This window comes from Balaenoptera borealis, assembly GCF_965194805.1.
Source record: "Balaenoptera borealis genome assembly, chromosome: 10".
Lineage (NCBI taxonomy): Eukaryota > Metazoa > Chordata > Mammalia > Artiodactyla > Balaenopteridae > Balaenoptera > Balaenoptera borealis.
Genome location: NC_138874.1, coordinates 71,441,534 through 71,462,452, shown reverse-complemented (window position 1 = coordinate 71,462,452; position 20,919 = coordinate 71,441,534). Strand labels below are relative to the sequence as shown.

Sequence of the window (20,919 nt, the reverse complement as noted above, 5' to 3'; positions counted from 1 at the left end):
AAGTCTAGACTCTTAACTGGTGCACTTTTCTACCTCTCCATTGTGGGGAGAAGCGGGACCTTAGGGGTTACCTAGTCCCACCTATCATTTTACAGAAAAGCAAAGTGAGGGGCAGATATTCACTAAAAGCTGTGCTGTGGTCCAGATCGGTGAGTGAGTGTTGTCTCTGATGCCAGACGGCCTAGGTGCTAATTCCAGCTCTGCCATGTTCTGTGTGAGCTTGAGTAAGTGGCTTAGCCTCTCTGGGCCTCAGCCCTCTTGTCTGTAAAAATGGGGATCAACATACTATGAGGATAAGTTGAGAAAATACATCTACAGTGCTTAGAACAGTACTTGGTCTAGAGGGCACACCCAGCAAATGTTAGCGTTCATCTTTGGTCAAGGCCATGTGTTTGTCCTGGATGAGAGCTATTTTAAGGTGACCGCCTTAATATGAACACATTACCTACCCTATAGACTGGGTCTCTGCTTGGTGCTTGGTAAATACTGGCTTCTAGTGCCATGGGTTTTTAAGTAATACAATTGTATTTCTTTCAGAGATTTATTTGTCATGAATTCAGACTGTCCTTTTAATAAGAATGAGATTTGCACTGCCGACTGGAACACACAATTTGCATTCAGGGAGCCAGGAGCTCCTGGCTCCCCGAAAGGATGGGGGGCAGTCTGTTCAGGACAGAGAAGAAGTGTGGAGCACAGAGCCACTAGCACATCTCTGGCCAGGTCGGAACAGAGGGGCCCCAGCCTTGCCACCTCTGTGTCCCAGGTGAGGCAGGTGCCTTGTTTTTGTTAGAAGTTCTGTACTCCCCTGCACCTGTAAGTTGCTATTTCTCGCTTCATGATGAGTGTGAGGAAGAGAGAGAGGGATGGAGGGAGAGGGGGAGGTTGAGTACTACATGAGTTGGTTGTGTACCGTTTGGCTACAATGATGTCCTTTTAGGCCATTTTCTGAGCTTTAGTCCTTTTCACAACATTATCCAAATGGGAATAAGAGGATTAGACCCCATAAATCTTATCCGCAGGAACTTGATGTTCACTTACAGGCAGAACCAGCTACATAATTTGTGGGATCCAGTGCAAAATGGAAATGCAGGGCCCCTCATTTAAAAATTGTTAAGCTTTTAAGACAGCAACAGCAGAGATTAAATCAAGTGGGGGCCCTCCAAGCATAGGGCCGTGTGTGACTGCAGATCATACCCACAAGAAGCCCATCCTGCTTACAGGTCACTGTGCATGTCACTTTCTGTTATCCCCACCTGTCACGCCCTCAGGGAGTGCAAATTTTATCGATATTTTCAAGGTGCTTTCTTGTTGGAGCCTTATACCCACCACGCAAGGCATCATCTTCCTATTTTTGAGATGAGGAAACTGAGGCTCTGAGGGCCTCACTCCTAATAGAACCAGGGTTCCAGCCCGGCTTTGTTGGATTCCAACCCCTGGCTCTCTGCCCAGCCCCGCCACACCACTGGGAAGGCTCTGGGCCTTGAGCATCCTAGCGCCCAGCCCACGGTAAGGCGGGCACACCCAGCTACCAAGTCATGGAGCATGTGCTTGTTGAAGGAATATGGTTCTCTGCAGCAGGAATCCCAACCCTCTGTTTTGGGTCAGTCTCTTTCCTGCCCATGTTGTCATATTCCTCCTTTAAGAACTGGTCTTGGGGGCCCTGATTGAGGTGCAAAGGCCCCTCCTGAGGTCAGTCTGCAAACACAGGTGGCTGCCTGGGCGATGGTGTGGTGCACTTCACTGGAGGACACTGATCTTTCCATTTCCAGCCTGCACCATGTTCCTCCTGCCTCAGGGCCTTTGCACAGGTAGAATCGTCTTCCAGGAAGATCATTCTTCACTGCTGCCCTGAATTTATGTCATGAATTCCACCTCAGCCTTCAGCTCACAGTCACCTCTCCAGGGTCTCTTTCCTTCCTGACATGCAGAGATCAGAATCTCACCCTGATTTTTTTTTTTTTAAATAAATTTGTTTATTTTTTGCTGCATTGGGTCTTTGTTGCTGCACACGGGCTTTCTCTAGTTGCAGCCAACAGGGGCTACTCTTCGTTGTGGTGTGCGGGCTTCTCATTGCGGTGGCTTCTCTTGTTGCAGAGTGCGGGCTCTAGGCACGTGGGCTTCAGTAGTTGTGGCACGCAGGCTTCAGTAGTTGTGGCTTGCGGGCTCTAGAGCACAGGCTCAGTAGTTGTGGCACACAGGCTTAGTTGCTCCGTGGCATGTGGGATCTTCCCGGACCAGGGCTCGAACCCGTGTCTCCTGCATTGGCAGGCGGATTCTTAACCACTGCGCCACCAGGGAAGTCTCTCACCCTGATTTTCATAAGTCCTGCACCTTTTCTCTGTAGCATGTGTTGCTGTTTGTAGTCACATTCTCCTGTGTCTTTTTCCTGATGACCAGTGCCTAGCCCACTGGACTCTCAGCTCTGTGAGGTCAGGGATGTGTCTTCTTCTCACAGTGTCTGGCACATGGCAGATCTCAGGAACTACATGTTGAGTGACTAAGTAAACAAAGCATAAGCTGGGGTGTAAGCTGGAGGAAGCGGAGCACTGAATGTGGAGGTGGCCAAGGGATGGGGACGGGGGATCTACCTCCCACCTCATTTCCCTGCAATGCAGGGTCAGAAAGCAAGAAATTAAATTCTCCAGCCTAGAATGACTTTGATGCTTCTCCCTCCTTGGCCAGGAGAGGGGAGACTCTGCCCTGCCCCGGGCTGCTCCCTTACCTTACCTGGAGTCAGAGGGTCTAGTGAAACCCCACCTCCCCTGTCTTGTAGTTGGCTTGGCCCATGTTTGCTTGCCTTGCCCCTCTGCCCTGCAAGGTGTGGAGACCCAGAAGGGAAAGGCCTGAAACCCCCCAGCCCCGGCCCCTCACTCTAGTCACCCTGCCTCCACTGCCTGCCTCTTGGCCCCTCTGCAGCCTGATGACTGCCATGGGGCAGAAGCTGTGTGATGCTCTCTCCTAGTATTTAAACATCCAGCTCAGCTAACATTGGCCAAGCACTGGGTCCTTTATCTGCATTTTTCCCCTCCCTCAAGCAATGCCACTTCCCACAGCTGCGTGCCTGAGGGTTGAGTTGTGTTCCCTGGGCTTCAGGTAGTCATTTCCAGTGTCAAGGGGAGGGCGTTAGCTGGGGCACCAGCTTTCTGAGAAAGGTCACTGCAGGCACGGGGATCCACACAACCTGAGAGCCGGTGTCTTCTAGCAAAGCTTAACGCCGCCGAGGAGCCTGTGGGCGTCGTCGTTTCAGTGCCACCCCCATACGCTCTCACTGAATGCGGGTGTAGATATACGGGCTGGTGGTAGGACTAGGCCTGAAGTGAACCTTCCTGAGAGCAAGCTTGTATTGGTTCGCTAGGGCTGCTATCACAAAGTGCCACAGACAGGGGGCTTCGGCAACAGAATTTTGTTTCTCCCAATTCTAGAGGCCAGAAGTCTGAGGTCAAGGTGTCTGCAGGGTTGGTGTCTTCTGAGGTCTCTTTACTTGGCCTATAGATGGCTGTCTTCTCCCTGTGTGTTCACGTGGTCTTTCCTCTGTCTGTGCCTGCGTCCTAATCTCCCCTCGTTATAAGGACACCAGTCATGTTGGATTGGGGTACACCCTATGGGCCTCATTTTAACTTAGTCATCTCTCTAAAGGCTTTCTCTCCAGTACAGTCCCATTCAGAGGTCCTGGGGATTCGGGCTTCAGTATAGGAATTTGCAGGGGACGCCGTTCAGCCCATAACAAGGGTCTTGCACTTCAGTGGGAGAAATGTGCCTGGGCCATTTGTAAGAGAGTATGGGGCTAACTGAAGGCAGAGAGGCACACTGGTAAAGACAGAACGGAGGGTTCCTCTGGGGAAGGTAGTTAAATCCATTCCCTTTCCTGGGAGCTGCTGACTCGGCCTGAGCTGCAGAAGAGGAAGAGTTACTAGTTTGCCTCTAGGATGGAATCTGGCCTCTCATGGGGACTGGAGCACTTGGCACGTTCTCCTGGTTTCAGTCACTATAAATAATCCCTCCATGCAGCATTAATAGGAGGAGACTAGGGTGTGGGGTCCTGGCTGTGCTCTCATCCCATCCATATTGTTTCAATTTCCTGCCTTCCCCAGCTCTCCTTGCCTCCAGTGGGGAGACCTCGGGGGCGGGCAGAGCGGGACTTCAGTTCTGGAAGCCAGCTGTTCCATCTCTGCTGCTCTCGGCCTGCCGAACCCCCGGGCAGCTAGTGGAGTGGGGTCAGCCTGGTGTTCCCAGCTGTGTGGCCACTCACCAGGGAACTCCTGCTGTGGGACCCGTGTGAACTTCAGCCTGGATCCTGGCATTCGGGGAAAATGCTTTTGGACTAATTTAACATGGTGTGTGGGCAGGGTGGGGGCCAGGTGGGCGAGGTGCGGGGAGATGGTAAGGGCAGTTCCTCCTCTTTTTGTCCTGCGTGAGTGACTTGTGTGGACAGTGAGATTGTTACTTGGGAGCGTGTGCCTTCCTTGGTTACCTGTTGATCTGCATTCCCCGAGTATCTCCCTGGGCGGCTTTGTCCTTTGTCAGTGTAGACCTAGAAGACCTCGTTCTTGTCCACGAAGAGCTGAGTCCAGCCAAGCATCAACCTTTTTCTTCTGAATTCACTTCCATCTTTTTTTTTTTTTTTTTTTATGGTGACCAAAGACTATCACAGTGCAGTGAGCTGAATAATGACCCCCAAAGATGTCTGCGTCCTGATCCCTGGCACTATGAATGTCACCTTATATGGCAAAAGGTGCTTCATGGGTGTGATTAAGTTAAGGATCTTGGAGTATCCTGGAGTGTCCTGGTGGCCTGGCTTTTAAGAGATGAGAAAGAAAATGAAATGAAATTGACCCTCAAGTCATATCTCTCAAGGTGTTTAGTTTATTAAATCAATAGCGGAAACCATACGTAAGGATGAGCTTATTGCCTGGGTTTTTACGATGAAGGATACTTTGTAGGTCACACTCCCCCCCAGTAACCACCACCCCAACACACACAGGGCCTCACCTTGTTGACTCACAGCCTCTTCACAGTAGAAGGTCTGAATCTTTGCTCTCTTTTTCATCCTTCCTCCTTGCTTACCTGCAGCACTCACCAGAGTTCAAAGCTTTGGGTGACTCTGCCATCAGGGCCCAAGTCCCTTCATAGGACCAGAAGGTGGTGTTTGGGGGCCATTTGTAATTTGGGATGACCTTGGGGGCACCTGCTCGAGCACTGGAGTGGGCAGGGAATGGTGCTTCCTGGAGTCGTGTGCTGGGCAGCGCAGGGGTGACGATGCGGGACCTGGTGAGAAGACAGCCCAGCTTGGACAGAAGGAAGCTCTGGGCATCCTGCCCCTTTCTGGGCTCTGCCTGCCAGTGGGAGGTTCCCCTGACCGTGAGCTCCGGGGCTGCACCGCCGCACTGCACAGTCCTTGCAGACGCCATGCAGCGCGTCTCCTGGGAGAAGGCCTCTGTGAGGGCGGCTAGGCTGGATGATCTTGGGCGGCCAGGGAGTGGCACTCTCAAAAGTCAGCTTGGGGCAGAATGGTGGCTAGGAGGGGCAGCCCTAACTAAGAAGCCAAAGAACAGGAAGTAGCGGCCTGGGCCTGGAATCCTGGAGCATCTTTTGGGTTGCCGGGAGAGTCTGGCACCCCTCCCTGCTCCTGGGCTCATTCATTCTTTATTCTTGCACTTCAACTGCTTGACCACGGATCCTGGTCCTAAGAGACTTGGAGCAAGAAACTGAGACATCCCTGTCAATCCAGCTCCCTGGTACTAGTTTAACACCCGCCTGACCAGTACTGATAATCTGCCTTGGTTACAGTTGAAATACCTGAGACAGGGAAAGGGGCTACAGCATTTTCCACTCAGGGAGGTGATGGAACTGATGGAAGCAGGCCTTGGGAGGCAGTTGGGGAGGGGGGATTGGATGTGAGCTGGAAATTTTTAAGAGCTTCCCCAAATCCAAATCTTTATATGATATCTCCTGAATTTTAAATGTCAGCAACTAATTAAAGTAAAAACAGTACATCTGGGCCAGGTGGTCCATGGCATCCCGCTTGGCTGGGATCATCTCATAGATGAGACATGGGTGCCCACAGAGGCACACTCCACACCCCAAGGAGGGCTCTTTCGAGAAGGCGGAGTGAGCATAGAGGGGATGGGGGCGGCCCACCTCTCTGGCCATGCAGACCAACCTGGCTCCTGGAGAGAAGATGCCATGTGTGTTCACCTGGGGAAAGGTGGTGACCTTCCTCACTTTCTTCTTTCCTTTTTTCTCTGCAGAGGTCTGTGGGGCCCTCAATGTCACCGTGTCCCCGGGGCCCGTGGTTGACTACCTGGAGGGGGAAAATGCTACTCTTCTCTGCCACGTCTCCCAGAAGAGGCGGAAGGACAGCTTGCTGGCCGTGCGCTGGTTCTTTGCGCGCCCGGACTCCCAGGAGGCCCTGATGGTTAAGATGACCAAGCTCCGGGTGGTGCAGTACTATGGGAATTTCAGCCGCAGCGCCTACCGTCAGAGGCTGCGCCTCCTTGAGGAGCGGCGCGGGGTGCTCTACACCCTCTCCGTCTTGACCCTCCGGCCAGCCGATCAAGGGCATTACGTCTGCAAAGTCCAGGAAATCAGCAAGCACAGGAATAAGTGGACAGCTTGGTCCAACGGCTCCTCGGCGACAGAAATGAGAGGTAAGGGTGCGTCCACTCTCTGGGGAGAGTGGTAGGGTGACAGGTCAGTGGGCCTCCCTCCAGCTGGCCAGGCAGTGGCCTCCAGGACGGCTCTGCTGAGCTGGAGCACATCTTTTTGGCCTCTAAGGGCCAAGCCGTATGAGGCAGGCCATGGGAATGAGGATAGATCTTTACATGGATGCTGTGGCTGACTTGTATTATAGGCGTGGAAGGCTGAACAGAAAGGGGCAAGTGTCTGGTGGCATCCCAACCCACCCCTGGGCAAAATCTGTTTTGCCAGCTGAGAGATTGGTCTGGCTGTGTTCTTTGCCTCCAGCTCAGGTCTGCACAGCCTTGATCGCTTTGCCTGGCAGGGTGCCGGGCACCTATGGGAGGAGGCCCGCATTGGGAGGTCCTGATGCCTGATGTGAGTTGCCAGGCCTCAGAGCAGGGCAGCCTGAGAGGCTCTGATCCATCACCCAGAGGAACTGATCCAAGCCTTCGGCAACAGCTCACTGAGAAATTCATCCGAAAGTGGGCAAAGGACCAGAGGTGGCCCTCCCTTCCTGGAGACAGATAGGAGGCGTGGGCCGCATTCCGGAACATCTTAGCTACCAAGTGCCATATTTGAGGGCTATCATTTTTTGCCACTGATGTTCCATTCAAGAAGACATCTCTCACAATTTTAATAAGACTGGCTACTGTGTACTAAAATTACATCTTTGAGTGCTTGGAACCTGAATTTGGTCTGGTAGAAGATCAAGAGGATCACAGAGTAAAGCTGATGACCCCAAGTGTGAAAAAGAATCTAATTTTGTTGTATACATGTCATATAACATTAAAGGCATTAGTGATGTTGTTGAAGGGATAAAACTCAGTTGTGAATAGGCATTTTTCATATCCTATATGTTAAAGTAAATAATTTACATGGATAGTCCAACTTCATTTGTCTTTGGAGTTTGCTTATTTTAATGTTCTTAAGCATGGAATGATATATCATCTGAAATGTTGTGCACTTTTTCTCCTTAAGCAAATTAATTCAAGAAAACAAATGACTATTAATATAAATATGTATTTTGGCACAGAAAATAGAAAAATACATCGGATGACCACAGGCTAAGGAGGGAATCCACTCTGGATATTACTTGGCTCTGATACATAAGATCTTATATATGCCCTTTTAATTTTTATGTCTGGGTGTATTCCGGAGCCGTGTAGTAAATCTCTCGGCAGTGACGACAGCTCTGCCAGTTAGAATAGATAAAAAGATTTCCTACATTCAAGTGAGCGCCGTCATCAAGTCCGTTATTTCATGTGCGTCTACTTTCAGTGAATGAAGCTGGGTTCCTTCTAGAACATTTATTTGGGTATGTGCTGCAAAAACCTGAGGTGGTTCTTAAGACTTCAGTGGAACTAATCTCTTTTCCCCACTTCTCGGTACTTTGATTTGCTCTTATGAGTGGAAGAGGAAGGGGTGGAGTTACAAGGCGTGTCCAGGGAATTGTGTGTAAACTGCAGCCTGTCACATCCCTGCTGGTCCCTGAGATGCTGGCTCCTGACGAAGTCCAGCTCATTAGCCATGTGCTTGCAGAGTGCTTTACCAGTGTCATGCAAAATGAGAAACTGGAACAGAAATTTAAGAACAGACCAAATAACAATTTCCCCCCATAATTGCAGTGTTACTTGCTTTATTTTACTCTGTGTGTTTTTGAGTTTTCCCCAAACCAGAGTAAGTCCTTGAGCATGTGTGTGTGTGGTGAAAAAAAAAAAAAAGTAGCAATTATTGGGGAAAAAAAACTATGTTAATAAATGAATTTGTCATGACTTTTTTCCTGAAGACACCTCTGAAAGTATGGGGCTAAAAAAATATTGGCTATATTAATTTGGGACAAAGCATAAGTTGCCATTTTATGTTTTAATTGTGCAAATTATTAAAATATGATGGAGAATTGGGGATTTTGAAGAATGAGGAAGTAGTAAATTAGGGTTTGTCTGGAAACCGCATATGTATGAGATTGTGGGTGGGGAGAGCTCCTGACTTCAGGGTTGTTGGTGCCAAACAATATGATAAATAATGAAGAATGAAAATGTGTGATTCTCTGGGTGATAATGGAGCCACGCTTGGCTTATTTTAGAGAACCTGTCATACCACGTGAACTTAGTGTCATTTTTATCACACAGAGGTAGAAGGAAAGGCAAGGAATGTTACACAATTTCTTCAATTGCTTATGCCATGTGACCATTTCACTGAGCCAGAAGCCCTGCCTGCAGAGGGCATGGATCCAAAAGCCCTAAGTGACACATGGTGTTGGAACCCTCTGGAGCAGTTTCCAGGAGGGTTGATGTTAGATTTGATTTCATTTAATTGTTTTATCAATGTCATTGAAAAGGGGGTACACATCACCTCAGCGAACTTTACAGAAGGTACAAAATTGGGACGTTCTTAACATCAGCAAGGAGTAAAACATAATGAAAAGGGAATCCAGGGAGGTAAGAAATACAAGCAGGAAATAACAGAATGAGATTCAATTTGGAAAATGGCAGAGTGATACATTTGGGGAAAACAAATCGCAGGCAGTGTTGGAGAGTCAACGGGAGGCTCTCTGTGAAGGGACTTTGGTGATGTCGGTGGTGAATTAGATGCGCGTCTGCAGGGTGATATGGCAGCAGGAACAGACTGTGTTATTTCCGTCCACACACAGTAAGTTGGCCTGGTGTCCCTGAGAAGGAAGTTGGTTGTGTCATGTGTACTGTGCTGGGGAGACACTAATGTGCACTACACCGTCCGTTTGGGGAACCTCATTTTCAGAAAGATAGATTCAATCTAGAGAAGAGTAGCAAACATGATGAGGAAATGAGTGGCAGCCTTCAGAGAGATGATCAGTCCAGCTGAGGAAGCTTTGCTGGGCTCAGCGAAGACATTGCATTGGAAAATAATACGGACTACAGAGTTCCGCAGTGCTCGGTAGATGCATTTATCTCTCACTCAGTGGGCATTTATTTTATGGCGCATCTGCTCTGCTGGAAACTTGGGGACACGGGCGGATCTGTTTAGAGGGTGGTAGATACAGAAACAGATACGATGTCATGGAGTCGGGTGCAGTGATAAAGGTGTGCATGGAGCATTGGGCACACACACAGGAGGGCCCCTGAGGATGAGGCAGGGGGCAGTGCTTGAGCGGACACTGGCTGTTTACGTGGGGCAGGGAGCCAGAGGGGACTGTGGGTGGAGGGCCCTACAGCCGTGGGTCAGGACTACTGGAGCCTGAACTGGAAGGTCGGGCCGGCAGTGGGTAACGAGGGGAGGCAGGCAGGGCTGATAGTGGAGGGGCCTGTACTGAATAATAAGGAATTTACACTTGATTTTGTAGGCCAGTATTCTCAACCTTGCCTAATGATAAGAATCTCCAGGGCCATTGTTAACATGCAGATTCCCAAGCATCTGCCCTGGAGATTCTAGTCTATTAGGTCTGGGTTGGAATTTGAATATTTAACATCCAGTCTAGATGATTTTATCATCAGGCATTTTGGGGAATCTCTGCTTTAGTCCTTGGAAACCCTGGGAAGCGTTTAAAGTCTTTTGACAGACCCCTCTGTTGGCTGCTTGGGACATGGATTTGGGGGGGATCAGACTACAGGGTGAAGAGGCAGAGTCTTTTGTATTTGCCCAGGCTTGAAATGATGCAAAGTTTGGCAGTAGGAATGGAGAGACATTGGAGGTCAAATAAGAAGTTTTTAATAACTGGGTGCAAGTAAGGGAGAAAGCTTTGGGATGATACCCAGGGGCCTAACTCAGTGGGTGCAGGATGGTGCCCACGGCTGACAAAGGGAACATAAGAGATGGAGCTGGCCACAGAGGAATTGAGAGTGAGGTGGCTGGAGGCCGTCCTGCACTGATGTCCAGTAAGTATGCAGAAATGTGGAGCTGAAGCGCCCATCTGATCTGGCCAGTGAGAACTGATTCTGAGTCGGGCAGGCGAAACCATGGGGGTGGGTAAGATCCCCAAGGGGATCCCCAAGGGGCAGGGGCCAAGGGTGAAGCCCTGGGAAACACCAATATTCGGGGCAGCAGACTTGGTGTTTGGAATGGGCTCCTCTGGGCCAGCCCCCTGGCAGTCCGGAAAAGGCAAAGTGTTTTCAGGAGGAGAGCAGCACTGCAGAGCGAAGATGTAGCAGCTTCTTCCCAGGAGTGCAAAAAGTCAATATGGGGGAAATCTAGAGGCGCACAGTGTTCCAGGCAGGAATGAGGTGCATTGACCTTAATCCTGGCAGCCTGGTGAGCCCTGTGTCCTCCTTTCTGATGACAACCATCTCTAGGTAACAGCTTCTGGCTCATTTGTCATGAGCAGGGGAGATGCAGGGGTGGGTCTCGCTGTAGGTGAGATAGGAGGAAGTGGTCCTGCCCTGCCTGAACCCAAGAATATGGGGAGGTCAGGTCCTGAGTGCCCTGTCCCTAGCACTGAGCAGGCTGAGCGAGGCTGGAGTTGGTGGAACAGGGAAGTCAGGATGGAAATAAAGGGAGCATGAGCAGGGGTTCGGGGTGATTTCCAACAGGGAGACGAAGCTGCTCAGCGGGGTCTCTCTCTAAGGGGTGCCGTGTTTATGCTTGGGATATTCAAGGTTTGCTGAGCTGGAGGCTTCATAGATAGACTAGTGCAGAGTTTTCCAAATGTTCTTGGTTCCTTTAGGCCAAAAGAAATAACTAACAGCTTTGCTTTTTAAGTAGTTGGGTCCAAGTTAAAAAAGGATTTCTGTCCTAACATGTCCTGAGAACATAACACATCCCTGGACGTGGAGACAAGCTGTTCTCTTTGGGGTAAATTCCAAGATCACTTTCGAATCGAGTTGAAGCTTGCTGTTTTAGGGGGCCAACATCTCTCCTGTAGGTGCAAAAGCACTTTCATTATTTCAGAAGCAGTCCGATAGCTACTTGTGGTCAATTTTTTGGCAAATTGTGATACTTTCTGGAGTTCGCTTTACTCTGTCCCTGTAGACACAGAGGTAGTGTCTGACCCTGCGTTTGTTCTCCGCACTCAGCGCTGACTGGTACTTGCTGTGCCTCAGGCGTGCAGTTTAAATTAAGCCCGCCGTCTTCCCTAAGCTGGTACGGCAGGTCTTGTTGCCTCTCCACACGCCCTTCACCCTGTCTGCCCCTCGTCCCCGTGTTCAGGCACTTGCCCGTTGTGTTTTGTGCCCGCTTTCTTTAGTAATCCCTTGACCTCCCTTTGCCGCCTCTGCTCCCCAAGCTTTGGGGGTCTCCCTACCTTTGTGCCTTCTCCATCCTGCTTGATGTCCCTGCGACCCCCATACCTGTCCTCCTCAGGCACTGATGTGGCCTGGTCCCTCCCAGGACACGCAGACCCTGGAGAGTTCTAAGCGCAAGGACGGCCCTGGTGTGGGTGTGGGAATGGGAGGTTGGACCAGTTCCTAAGCCTGGATTTTCTTCAGGAGGGTTTCCGGGATGAAGCCTGAGAGTCCCTGGGGCTCCCGGTCAAGGGCAGGCTGCAGCGCGGTCCTGGGTGCCACATGTCCCTGACAGTTGTTGAGCTTTGACATGGCCAGTTCGGTGCTTTGCTTGAGGGCACCACATGGGCCCTTGGCACCAGGGAGTGTGAGCCCTCTGGGGTTCTCAAGAGTGACATTGTCATTCATTTTAAGCTTCTGGTCTTAGGGGTACAACCGCTTGGATTCCCCATTCCCCACGCCTCGTACAAAATTATCCTCAATGGCTTTTCAGCCCAGGTCTGCCACCCACTGACTCAGAAGCAGTCTGATATTCTGAGCAGAGTCGAATCTCCATCTTTTCAGATGGAGATGTTTTCATCAATGGTGAAAATGCTAATAATAGAAGCAATTTGCAAGGGCTGTCTCCTGCAATTTAAACAGTATTTCAGTCTAACCCCAAACAGCATATTTTAACAAGCCAAATTGTTATTTGACTTCAGATTATATAAGTGAGCTTTAAATGTTAGGAGTGGACAAACCAAATAGAAAAAACTCTGTTTACCCTAAAAAGTATTTGGGGGCAAAGATGAAATTATAATATAATTTCTTATCTATTTAACCCCAAAATATTAGAGGGAATTTAATAATTGGATCTGAAGGTACCACCACAGGGAACCGATATTTCAAGTTTCCGTGACAGAAATTAAAGAATTCCTTTTTCTCCAGAGACATGGAACAGATAATTAGGAATGAGATTAACAAAACATTTAGTGCTACTGCTTAATTAAGCAAGCTCACATCATGATGTTTAAAGTGTCAACAGGTCCTATACTCAAAAGGAACAAATTGACAACTGGAGTGTAATTTAAACACCACTTCAAACACTTCTTCATTGTATCTACGCTCCTTGTGACTGCCATGTTCTTGGAAGAATTTAAGAGATTGGAATTTAAGCTCAGCACCATGTATGAAGCCCCAGTTTATGAGCCTTTGGTCCCTGTGCTTTGTCCAAAGAGAGTTATGCATGGGGAGGTTTGATCCCTCCCTCTGGGGTCCCCAACCTCACAATCTGAAGGAGGAGACATATGTCAATATGGGTATAGGTCAGGTTTGACATTATCAACAAAGCTAATAGAAAGAGAGTATGAAAAGGCCATACAAGAGGGTGAAGCAGGTACGGGGGAGTCAGCGGAAGACAAGGTTACATTCTTTGGGGAATAGGAGAAGGCCACCTGGAGGATGTGGCATTCCGCTGGGACCACAGGGTGAGGAGGGATGTGACGACTATGGGCCGTGTCAGGAGATGAAACAGCTGGAGCAAAAGTATGGATGAAGGAGAAGAGGGATTTGCAAATAACTTAATGGAGTTGGATGCATGTTTGTGATTGGTAAGGGCTGAGGTGGGCAGTGATAAGAGGAAAGGTTGGCATGGTGGCCCTGCCCGGGGACCTGGACTCCAGGGACCCTGCCAGATTCTTCTTAAATGCACCCACATACCTGACACAGTGCATGGTACACAGAAGGGCTCCATAATGAACTTTTTAGATGAAGGACTGAATGAGTGACCCAAACTCTTTGGTATAAAGCAATTTTAATTAATGGCAACAAGGAGTGGAAGGTGGTAGCAAGAGAGTAATATATAGATCTACCCTGGGGTTGTGTCTGGAGAGGGCCTGTTACCAAGCCCTAAGGTTTAATGTTTCCTAACCGCTATGTGGGGACATACACATGGCCTTTGTATTCTGCAGCTGATTCCGTCTCAGAATGTGAAGTTCTTATCTAACTGCCTTGTCACAATGGGAAGTCTGTTTAACATGGTTTTTCGTTTGCTTTTTTGCTTTGTTTTCTAGAATTTGTCTTAGAGTGAATGCAAAGGGAAGAGTGGCTTAAAATAGACAAAGCTGGAGCTTTTCTGTTTCTCATCAGCTGCTCCATCAGTGCAGGTCACTCAGAGGTCCTAGTCACATATATGGCTTTGTCCAGGCCCCAAGAGAGACTGCCTTTGGCCTGAGTCTTGGAGGGGCGAGGGGGAAAGGAAGCAATAGGCAAACTTCTGAAAGCAGAAACAGAGAAGTTCTCTGTGTCTCTCTGGGTTGTAGTTGCCTTTCTTGAGAACACTGACACAGTTATACATAGTGGGGACACAGCTACATTTAGTTTTTCCCTTGGGAAACCATCTGATCATTGAATAAGAAGGGCCAGTGAACTGACTATATTAATTTTTGAATTTGGAGCAGAAGTGTTGACTCCTCTTTATTTTATTTAAGGGTCTTTCCTTGTGCATATTTCATATCCCCAGCCTCTTCTGGTCCTTGGAGATTTTCCTTTCCCATTGATCTGTGCAGAATGCTGCCTGAGGAAACTGAGGTAGGGTGTGTCCGCTCTCCAGCTTTCTACACCTCCTGGGTGCAAATTAGCAAGGTCTACATTGCAAGGTCCAGGGCCTTAAACTTCTGCCCCTCTCCTTTCAACTCAAAAGAGCTTAATCATCTTATGCTTAAGGTTTCTGGGCTTCCTGCTGCCATTCTGTTAGAAACTAAGAACTCAGAGGCCATAAAGTAAATCATGACAGACCCAAAGCATGCAGCTCCAAAGTCAGAGCACTGCAGAGAAGTCAGCCCTGAAGGCCTGGTGAGCTAGTGTGTTCCCCCTGCTTCTGAGACAGGTCTTCCATGGGAAGGAAGGCGCTGGGTAGGCCAGGGTGCCCTGCCCTGGGCTTTCTTCCCAGCCTTCCACAATATAAGTTGGTCCCAGCACCAAGCTTTCTTTGGGAGACCTTGATCCACCAATACAGCATCATATTCATTCCATTCATTTGTGCGCTCAAATTAACTATGACTTGTTATGGGCCAAGAAGGATTCTAGGAAGTGAAAACAGATGCAATTCCAGCCCACATGGAACTTCCCTTCTGCTGGGGGAGGCGGACGATGAACAGGAGAAATGAGTAAAGCATAGTGATGCGTTCTAAGGCAATGTGTTCAGCAGGGACAGAGGGTGTGAAATATTAGATAATCATTGGAGGAAGGTCTCTCTGACTCAAATTCTCTCTAGTTTCCAAGTTTGAGTCGGCCACCTGGGGAGACGCATCAGCCCTTATAGACAGTCTGCTCTTTTGAAAATAACTTTCTTGAAAGCTGTGTTCTTCACCTTGTATTCCTCTGCTCTGAGACATGTTATTAAGGGGCCCTTTTGGAGTCCTTTGTAAACAACACTTAATGTGATAGGCTTATTCCTTAGGTTTTGCTGTTACTCTCGTTTTCCCTGGATTAAATTGAAGAGCATTGGTTGAGTTCTGAGTTCTGGACCGCAACCTGGACTGGATGGGAGATTGAGGCCCAGAATCTGGCCCCTCGTGACCTGGATCCCCTCTCCCATGTCTCTTGGGACTTGGTGCCCAATGCTCTCTGTAGTAGCGGTATGTGAGACAGGGCTTCTCCATGTGGGGTCCTGGGACCTCAAGCCTCAGAATTTCCATGACTGTGTGCTCCCTAATCATGCAGATTCCCAGGCCCTCCCCAAACTCCTTGAACCAGAAGCTCAGAGGTCATGCCTGGAAATCCCCATTTTAACAAGAGGCCCAATTAATTCTCCCACACACTGAAGTTTTAGAAATCTTGGTCTTCAGGTGCTCGGTGAAGGCAACACCCTCTACCGTCAGGAGTTATAGAATCCTGGAGAATGCTTCAGCCTAGCCTGACCGGTAGTAGAAATAGGAAGGTGCAGGTGTGTCTCTCAAACTCAGGGCCAGTCTTTCCTGCATCCGTGCCGCTGCTCCCTGCGGCCTCCTCACTCCTCTGTCTGTTCCAGGGCCCTCCCTACACTCCTCTCCATCAACCTCTGCCTTCCGGAAGGTGTTCTGTGTCAGAAAGGTGCACCGTACTTTGGGTGTAACCCATGGTTGCAATTTAAACTCCTTTAGTTATAGGATTCTTTGTTAAAGGAACTGGAGGCATAGGTGAGCAGGCAGGAAAGAATACTAGGAGAAGGGGAGCCTTCCCAGGGCCTCTAAAAATCATGAGCCATCTGTTCACTGGATGACGGGAGTCAGTCCTTCAACGCAGGCTCAGGTAAATGCTCTGTATCATCGGTGAACAGGAGACAGGAAGGAAACAGGAGGTCCCTCAGCCGGAGGGCATTGTCACAGGGTCTTGGTGTGAACTCAGGGGAGGGCATTGTCACAGGGTCTTGGCATGAACTCAGGGGACATGGTCTGCCACAGCCTGTGAAACATGCCCTCCCCAGGGGAGTCAGTGGGACGGTCTGTCCAAGTCAGAAATCAAGGGTCTCAGTTTTCACACCTCTCTGAGTGATGGTTTCCCCACAGGTCCCAGCAAAGGGGACTTGACTAAGAGTCTTTCTTTCCAACCTGCTTCCTCCAGACATGAGGCTGATAGGATCGTTTTGTCTCGGTGCCTCTGGGCTGTGTTCTTCCAGACTGTTTGATCCTGCAGCACTTTCAGCCGGTCTTCCCAGAGGCCCGAGACGTGGTGGCTCTCACAACCCCCACCCCTTCTTAGATGTCGTCTGATTCTGCTCTCCTGGGGAGGGACCCAGGACAGCCTGCTGCTCAGTTATCCGGGCCACCACCTCACAGGAAGGTCAGCCAGGCTCTGCGCACTGGGCGCCGGGGTCCCCAGGAAATTGCAAAGCAGTCAATAGGTCAGTAGGTCAGTTGATGACTTAGCTTTTGAGCGCTCTTTACTCTCCTTTTATACTGTGGCCCAGACCGATTAATGAGTGTGCACAGGAGTCAGAAATCAAAATGCCCACTTTCTGATAAAGCTGTATTGAGAAGAGTGCTTTGGTGCTGAGGCCAAACTGGACTTCCTTCTGCTTCTCTGATCAGTTGCACTACCCTCCTCCCAGGCCCCACACCCTGTGGGAGGAGGTGGTCCTGGTACCGCCCTCCTTCACGGGACCTCTGGATGCAGGAAGGATGGAAGAGGCAAGGTTCCCCGGGAAGCAGGGCTGGCATCACTCCCAGCAGCTGGAGTAATGAACCTTCCCAAGGGGGTGCCCACTGCCCACCCCCACATTAGCTCTTGGCTGAGACGCTGGGCTCAGAGCATGCGGCAAGACAGAGGCCACCTTGAGCAGGGCATTGGCCATGGTCTGTGGACGCAGACATGTGGCTTGACAATGTATCGCATTCATTTTGAGACAGCACGGGATTAGCAGCTGAAACAAGATAGCTACGTGGAACCTTGGGAGAATTTCAAAAGCTCTGGCAGAGTTCATGTAAAAATTTTTCTTTCTTGTACGAACAGATAAGATTATGACTGGTGTTGCTGATCATCATATGCCAAACAAAGTTTCTGCACTTTCCCATAAAACAACTGCACAGGAGAGAAATGAGGAACCTCCATGAATTCCTTGCTTAGAGCCCCCTTAGCTTTGAATCCCAGCTTGTTGGCTCTTTCAACACCCATCTCCATAAGTCCACTGGGGAGACCTTGTTACCTTCTATCCCAGATAAGGCAAAGGGAATTGTAATTGGACTAAATCAAGGGCCCACAGCTTCTGAAATTAAAAAATGAAAGATGAATCAAAAGTGGTCCAAAGGCACTGGCCTTTGCTGGAATGGTAGCAGCCCGACTGAGTTGCAGACGTTTAGCCAGAAGGTCAGGGAACTCTTTCTTATGGACCATTTGGACAACTGAAGATTCACATTCTGAGGCAAAGGACTGATAGCAGAGGACCATGCTAGAAGTTAGGTGTGGGAATTAGAGCAGTGAATAAAATAGACCAAATCCCTGTCTAAGGTCCTTGTGGATAAAAATGGCTCACTAGCTCTCAGGCACTGTTCTGAGTATTTCACATATATTAACCCATCTGGTTCTCACACTCACCCTGAGCTTATTATCATCTCTGCATAACAAATGGGGAAACTCAGGCAGTGGGAAGTCAAGTGACTTGCCCAAGGTTACATAACCAGCAAACGGAAACTCAACCCAGTGTACATCAGTGCATCTCACACTTTAAAGTGCATGTGATTCATCCAGGGAATCTGGGTTTAAAAGCAGGTTCTGATCCAGTAGATCTGGGTTGGGTCCCCTGCAATCCTGCACTTGTGACAAGCTTCCAGGTGACACTGATGCTGCTGGCCCATGGACCACACTTGGAGTACTAAGGCACTGGGCCATGATGGGCATCCCTGATCTCCTGAAAACTACGGTCCTCAGAGGTCCATTTCTTTCTCATTTCGGTATTGTCTTCATTAGGACTCTGCGGTTATCCCAGCCTAGGCTTAAATGGTTGAAGATGAAAACCCATTCAAGCTAATTCAGAAGAGAGGTGGGGATGGTTGAAGGATACGGAGCTCATGCAATGCAAGGTTAGCAAATAACACGTCAGCCCTCTTGGTACCCAGAGTGCCATCAAGATCAAGGCCTCCCATCTCCACCTTCCTCCTGCAGGTTCTGCCCTCTGCTCCATTTGCTTTCCTGTTTTCCAAACACGGCTGCCCACCCCAGAGTCCATAGGCTTTTTCAACCCCAGGGCCTACAACCACCATATGTACTTTGTTTCTTAGTTTAAATTCTTGAAGGGGGAATCTGATCGGTTGCTCTGGCAGTGAGCAGATTACAGGAGCTGTGGGTGGGGCAAATTAAGCAGGAAAGGTGATGGACGAATTGTCTGACACGTTTAATATCACACGCAAGACCAGACGTCCACTAAGAGTTCATTCCTGGATGTCCAGATTGCTTCCTTTGAGGGGCCGTCAGAAAGAAATAGATCATTCATTTATTTACTGGGCACCTACCAGCTGCCAGGCAGTGTGTCCCAAGATGGTATCAACTGAGGTAGAAGACCAGCTTCTGGTTTTGAGGAATTTAGGTTCTACTGGGAGAGGGGTTCTTTCCCACAGAACAGAGTCCTCCTGAGAACAATTAGAAATGCTGAAAAATATCTGTATTTCAGCTTTCCTAATTATATATTTATATTTCATAAGTATATTTGTATTACATGATTACACAATTGTCTACATGCATATGTATTTCAGCTATCTTAATTGTTCTCTGAAGGACTATATAGATAGAGTGCAGAGAAGAGCAGTGAACGAGACCAATTGTCAGAGTCGCTTAACTCTTTAAGAAATTCAGCCGTTCTTACGCAGTGCTTATTGAGAAAAGTTATGCAGAAAGTGACAATCAGGTTGTTTAGGAGGCAAGCAGAGCCTCTGATAGAGCAAAGTTCTATCAGTGAGATGAAAACTGGAAGCGCTATAATAAATACTTGAGGCTTTCTACTGGGGATCCCTGAAGTAAGGGCAAACCAGAGAGAAACCATATCCTATAAAAACTGAAACCCAGCTTCTAAACAGTTCATATCCTCATTGGATTAGGTGATCATCCCCCTACTCTAATTTCCCACTAGGAAAATAAAATTTTATCTCGAGTCTCCATGATTTTCCATATATGACGTCTGGCATTCAATTAAAAAATTATCAGGCACATCAAGGGACAAGATCAAAATCAAAAATGGGTAATAAAAATAAGCCTATGGGCAATGCAGATGTGAAAGATATCAGTCATGTACATTAAAATAATGTGATTAATATGGTTGAAAAATTAGATAACATGCTGGATAAATTCATCAGAGAGCTAGGATATATAAAAAGAATTAAGTGGATGATCTATAACTGAAAAAATGCATAAATGAAATCTTAAATTTAAGAGATGGCTTTAACAGCAGGTTAGACACAGGTGAAGAGAAGATTAGTGATCTGTGTGGTAGATCAATGGAAATACCCAGTGCAAGGCCTGGAGAAAAATAAAGATGGAAAATTCAGAATTGGAATCCATGACAATAATAATATAAAAGTTTGTGGGAGGGGCAGTAAATAAAGTTCCAGACCATCTTTGCCATATTCCTTACCTCTCATATTGATTCAATTTTTATTCTAGCCACCTTTGTCTTTTTATTTAGGTCTTAGAGATTCTCTTCTCTAGAGCTCTTCAGTGTGGTAGCCACTGACCAAATGTAGCTATTTAAATTTAAATTAATTAAAATGAAATACAGTTACAAATTCAGTTTCTTAGTCCCATGTGGACAAGCCATGTTTCACATGCTCAATAAAAACATGTGGCCAGTGGCAGCTGTATGTGCCTTGCAGACACAGAACATTTCCATCATCTCAGAAAGTGTAACTCAATTCTGTTTCCCTGACAATTGAAAGCAGGCACAGTGAATTCAGTGCTCAACCACTGACTGAAAGCAGACAAAATAATCTCAAAATCAGATGCTTGCAGCTGTGTGACTGTCTTACATGGAGAATGTGCTCAGAGCACTGACCCTGAGTCATCAGATGACCTCAGGCTTCTCTATCTAGGGATACCCAGGCAAGTACACTACATTTTGGAAAGATGTCCACTAAAATGGTAAAATATATAATGTTTTGGTTCTTGGAATTCCCACTGGGGAACTCTTTATTTTGCAAGTCTATGGGGTGAGTGAGGCTTCTGCTGGACTGAGTACCAGCAACTTAATTCCCCTCTCTGGTCTCTTACTTGTTATATGTAAGTCATTGCACCTTCCCCTGGCTTGTGGGTTGTGACAATTAAATGTGGTTTTTGCAAATATGAAAATTACTTTATAAATGTAAGTGCCATATATACCGTATGATATTATTTTGGACTGAGGTGGGCCAGGTCCATAAGCTACTCCACTTCATGCTATGCCATTTCTTTTTTGTCTTACAGTGATTTCCCTCAAAGCTTCTGAAGATTCATCGTTTGAGAAAAAGAAAGAGACCTGGGCATTTTTTGAAGGTAATGATTGCTTATTTCTTTATTATAAGATGCAGCCTCACTTTTAGATAATAGGAAAGGAATAGACTTCTTAGTT

General features: G+C 48.1%; 1 protein-coding gene across 4 annotated transcripts in view; it reads left to right on the top strand.

Moving 5' to 3' along the window:
- VSTM4 (V-set and transmembrane domain containing 4) overlaps positions 1-20,919 on the top strand; it is an 89,946-nt gene that overhangs the window by 1,757 nt on the left and 67,270 nt on the right. For all 4 annotated transcript variants that reach the window (XM_082407142.1, XM_082407145.1, XM_082407144.1 and 1 more), the window contains exons 2-3: positions 6,249-6,647; positions 20,775-20,843. In XM_082407142.1, the coding sequence (XP_082263268.1) occupies positions 6,249-6,647; positions 20,775-20,843 (468 nt within the window). The remainder of the gene's footprint in view (positions 1-6,248; positions 6,648-20,774; positions 20,844-20,919) is intronic.